Below are 5,328 nucleotides of genomic sequence, written 5' to 3'. Positions count from 1 at the left end.
TACATATATTATAGAGTCTGAGAGGCTCGATATTTTATGGGATAAAGGTTTTATCGCTTGCGGCATGCATTCGATTTTTCCTTAGAAATTAATTTGGGAAAACATAAATATTTTATTTATTATTTTATTTTTGTCCACTCACTCTAACGTTATTAAATGTTTTCCCCTGGGCCCTTCGTTTTAAATTGCCCAGTCTGCAAAGTTCGGGTTGGATCTAGTAGGAGACGAGGCATAGTCACCCGCTTTTCGGCCAGTTTTCGTCAGTAGGTTACCTGTTCAACCTACTCGTGTTTTCTTGCTTCCACTTGTGTTTAGTAGCTCTGAATACTTTAGAATTTTTGTATATTATGTGATGTTCAGAAGTGTAATATGAAATTTTCGAGTTAGGGTTGTCCATCTACAAGGGAGATTTTCTTAATCTTTTCAGTAAATTTTCCTTGGAAGTGGTCCCCGCACGACTTACTCTGGGTTTCAGGGTGAAACTCGGGGTGGGTCGTGTCATATAGTAAGTATTATTTTTAGTTCTTTAAGAAATTTCTACTACCTTGATTTTATGGGTAATTCAAAAAATGGCTTTACCAAAGACACCAAAACCAAGTTTGGCTTTCTAATAATAGAGATAAGTACATGAACTCATCTATTAATTATGGGAAGTAAACCATGAGGTTTCTTATTGAATTTGACAAGAAACAACTACAAGTTGACCACAAATTTCGGGCAAAACTAATGAACAAAGCTCCTGCATGTTGTCTGGAAATGAAAGAGGAAAGAGGAAATGGATCTCTCTCGAATATTCGTACAGAAGAGCGATCGAGAGAGGTATAGCTCCTGCAAGCTCTTGAAAGCGAAATCAATTTTACTCATTTTTTCTGACTTCAAAGGTGAAGTCCGATCCTGACCTGAAATGTCTCATTTTAGGCATGTTACTGATGCATAAAATATGTGTGAAACTAATAGTCAACAAGTTGAAGTCTATTCTTGATCAGTTTATCTCTTCATATCAGAGTGCTTTGGTGTCTGACAGATTATTAACCGATAATACTCTTGTTCCAAATGACGTGGCTCACTTTCTTTGACATAAGAAGAATGGAGAAGGTGCTCAGATGGATCTCAAGCTAGATGTCAGCAAGGCATATGATCGAATGCTTTTGTCTTATGCCATGTAAATACGGTTGGGTATTCCATCCCAGTGGGTTGCGGTGGTGATGGATAAATTAATGTGTGACTTCGATGAAGTATTCTTTTCTCATTAATAGCAGTCCAAGGGGTTTTGTGTCGTCAACTTTGGGACTTAGGCAAGGAGATCCTCTCCCCCTATGTTTTGTTTTCTTGTACACCACCTAAATTGGATCGAACTGAATCGCAAATGAGACGGAGACACTAAAAGAGAGCGGAGCGAAACACACAAAAACCCTAGATCGGGTTTCTTCCCGATTCACCACTCAAACTCATCTGGCGGCACCTCAATCGGTTTTGGCTCCGGCCACGCCGCTTTTTGAGGTCTGCTGCCGGATGAGTCTTCTGATCCAAGCGGTTTCAAGAGTCCTCCATGGTGGTTGTGGTCAAGGTTGCCCTTTGAAGGTTGGTTTCTGATGCTTCTGGCTCATCTTCGACAGGTGCTGTAATTGTGCTTCGGCGAGGACTTAGACTAACAACATGGGCTGTGGTGTGAGGCGCGGTGGTGTATGCCGTAGTGGAGTCAGATCGCTATGGCGTAGATTTTCGCGTCGCATGGTGCAGTCGGTCGGTGTTAGTTCAACGACGGCGTCTAGAATGATATGCCGTATAGAGCTGATAGGTCGGGCCAGGGTCACCTTGCTGGGTTTTGGAGTTGCGGTTTCCATCGAGATCTTTGGCCTAGTATGTTGGGCTAGAGTTTTGCTCTTTACCTAACCACTAGGTTTTTAGCTTTTGTCTAATTACATTAATTTCTTAATTTTTTAGAAACTCTAAGTAGTATCTTGAACCCTGCAGATTATGATGTTTCTTTATATCTAGATAGGGAAAACTTTTGACGCACAGCAATTGAGCATCTCGGCAACGGACGAAAGTTTTTCATGCAAAATTATCTCTATGTTGGGTAAGATTCTAGTTTGCTAGACTCATACTAAATGAGCGACAATGTACAATGTAATGGTATGTGAATAATATCAATCTGTTGGGGTCTGCATCGATGTCATTATGGCTTGCGACTATCAATACAATAAGTTATAAGCCTGTCTTTGTTTCAAAATAATAATAATAATAATAACAAATTAACAATTGACACAGACTCTTCCACCAATTGTTTAAGTTTTTATGTAAACCTCGTTAACTTGCCATTAACTTTAGAAAAAAAAAAATTACACAAAAACAATTAGGTTTTCTCATTGTGAGTCTTTTCTGCGTCAAATTCTATCTCTTTTCCTCTTTTTTGTTCCTCTTTTCTGGAACCCGACTTTAGTGACAAGGGATAGTCACCTTAAGGTGACCACAACCAATGACTTATGTAAACCTTAAGGTGACACGTGTCCATTTTAAAAAACTCGGTTGCAATTTAAGGACATAACATAGGGGTTTTGGGTATTTGACATGTTTGTTTATGATTATTCTTGACACTTGTCCATCTCTTATCGGTGTTTGTCACCTATTAGTGACCATAGCTGACCATAAGTGACCATAGCTGGTCACCCAAGTTATTTCTAGTCTTTTCTGTTCCTATTTAATGAGAAGAGGAATGCTGACAAACTGACGACAAGAAATCCCCTTTTTTTGGGAGTTAAGAGAAAGTTAATCATTGTTTAGACTAAAAACAAAAAATTTATGGAAGAATAATTTGTTAATTATAGTTATAACCTTTCGATTTATAAGAGAGTAGAAATTTTATAAAATTTAACTAAATTTACAACATGCTCATTTTAGAGAAGCCAGATCCCTCTAAATAATTTGAGTTGATTAACCTCAAGTAACTTATCGTTCCTTATATTCCACTATTTACTTATTACTTGTCGAATGCATTTTTAGTTTATAATGGTGGTGTGTATTAACGAAGAGTTTACTTTAGACGCATGCATGTGATTTGGATGTGTTTTCCCAAAGTTTAATTAGCTTGAGAGACTTCGTTGGTCTTGTGTTTATATACAATCCAAGTGATCGAGCACATGTGCTTTGAATGTTTATTTTTTATTTTTTATTTTTTATTTTTATCAAATAAACAACTAATATACTATAACGAGTCTGTCTATTTTGAGTCGAACTTACGATCTCTCATTTATAAGGAGAGATTATGTCATTAGACCAAACGGTTGGACTGCTTTGAATGGGTTTTGTCAAATACAATTTTAAATTAAATTAACATTTTCCAACCATATTGTTTTGTCGAAATTTTACTTTGTTAGCTACCACAAAATAATTCATTGTGCTAGTCAGACAAAATTTTCACTTTTTAGGATTGTGTAGTGTTGTCGTCATCAAACTTCAAGCTACTAGTTAACCATGGTTTAAACTAAAAACAAAACATTTATGGAAGAATGATGTGTCAATTGTTATAACCTTTTAACGCAGCGGGAAATAAGGGGGGCTAAAAAGCGTTAAACCCTAGAAACAATGGAGAGGTTACAAGCGTAAACTCATAGATAAAACTCTGGATTTAAACCAGAAAATAAGAGAAAACTCTTAAGTTTGATTGATTGATTGAATAATAGTCGAGTCTAATACAACATAGAGGGTGCCTTTATATAGGCTCTAACGTCTGACTAAATCCTATTTAGAATAGAACTAGAAAATAACAAAACCTATTAGAACTAGAAATCTTATAATAATACTAAATGTCGAATCGGATTATCAAACCGACATATTTTAGCCTAAATCTGACGGGGCTCACCTTGTAGATCTCATCGTTCCCATTCCGGAAAGGTATAATGCGTTCCAAACGGACGTCCTAGCCAAAATCTGCTCTAATCCGATACAAAATCCAGAATCTTTCTTTTTTCTCGAGAATCCCGATATAACCAAAAGAGTAATCTACGGTTAATTTCATCATTAAGAAGTCTATTTGAATACCAATTTCCAATATTCAAATCATTCTTCTTAATTAATGTGACGACGTTTTTTTGGTTTCGAGATTCTTTGCTGAATTTGGCTAAAATCTCGTCCTGCATCACCTTTAGATTAATTAGAAAGTAGAGATTTTATAAAATTTAATTAAATTCACAACATGCTCACTTTATCTCCAGCAGAATACTTAATTCAAAATTTTTCTAAAATTTGTCAACTTTAGGATGAATAGTGTTTGCTTAAAAATTGTCTCGGTCGAAATGAGAGCCGAGGGACTTGAAGCGTAATCGTCCTTTAAATTTGCGCAGGCGTGCCAACTCGCGGCCGAATGGCCAAGTGAGATTTTGATTAATTTTGTGCGCAATCTGACTTCTCCCATGTGATTGTAGGTTGAGGAAAGAACCGTCTCGGCCTTTAGGTTCTCTTGCCTTTGTTGCAAGGACTTTTGACATTTTCATCGATAATGGTTCTATTTTTTTGTTTTTGTTTTCTGATATAGATTTGCGAGAACTAAAGTGCGGAAATTAAAAGAACCAAATCTAAATTGCATGAAACTTAAAAAACAAAAATTGAAGTAGTAAAAGAACAAAATCTAATTTGCATGAAACTTTAAGTAACGGAAATTAAAGTAAACAAGAAAAATTAAATTGCATGTAATTTAAAGACGCGGAAGAGTAAATTGCATGAAAATAAATTGTAGAAAGTTAAGAAAGCGATAAAAAGAAGAAGAAAACTACAAGGCTAGAACATGAATGAAAAAATAGATATTGTAGAGAATTCGTAAAGAATTTGATGTTTATATTGAGTCGAGTTGTAATATCCCACATCGGCCAAACGGAGAGGGGTTATGTGCTGTATATGTACATGCTCACTACCAACCTAATACGAGACCTTTTGGTGGCTCAGCGGCTTCGGAGGGGATGGGTACTCCGAGGTTAAGCATGTTGATGCTAGAGCAATCCCAGGATGGGTGACCTACTGGGAAGCTGCTCCTGAGCTACCGGAAACAAAACCGTGAGGGCCGGTGGGCCCAAAGCGGACAATATCGTGTTACGGCGGAGCGGGTCCCGGGATGTGACAAATGGTATCAGAGCCACTCTGCCGTGTGGTGCGAGTGTGCCGACGAGGGCGTCGGACTCCCAAGGGGGGTGGATTGTAATATCCCACATCGGCCAAACGGAGAGGGGTTATGTGCTGTATATGTACATGCCCACTACCAACCTAATACGAGGCCTTTTGGTGGCTCAGCGGCTTCGGAGGGGATGGGTACTCCGAGGTTAAGCATGTTGATGC

At 37.7% G+C, this 5,328-nt stretch overlaps 1 protein-coding gene across 1 annotated transcript in view; it reads left to right on the top strand.

Moving 5' to 3' along the window:
- LOC101306850 (zeaxanthin epoxidase, chloroplastic-like) overlaps positions 1-1,076 on the top strand; it is a 3,948-nt gene extending 2,872 nt beyond the window's left edge. The window contains exons 8-9 of the mRNA XM_004306336.1: positions 786-819; positions 1,005-1,076. Coding sequence (XP_004306384.1) covers positions 786-819; positions 1,005-1,076 — 106 coding nt within the window. The remainder of the gene's footprint in view (positions 1-785; positions 820-1,004) is intronic.
- The last annotated feature ends 4,252 nt before the right edge of the window (positions 1,077-5,328 follow it).

Source organism: Fragaria vesca, linkage group LG6 (assembly GCF_000184155.1).
Source record: "Fragaria vesca subsp. vesca linkage group LG6, FraVesHawaii_1.0, whole genome shotgun sequence".
NCBI lineage: Eukaryota > Viridiplantae > Streptophyta > Magnoliopsida > Rosales > Rosaceae > Fragaria > Fragaria vesca.
This window is presented reverse-complemented; position numbering and strand designations above follow the sequence as displayed.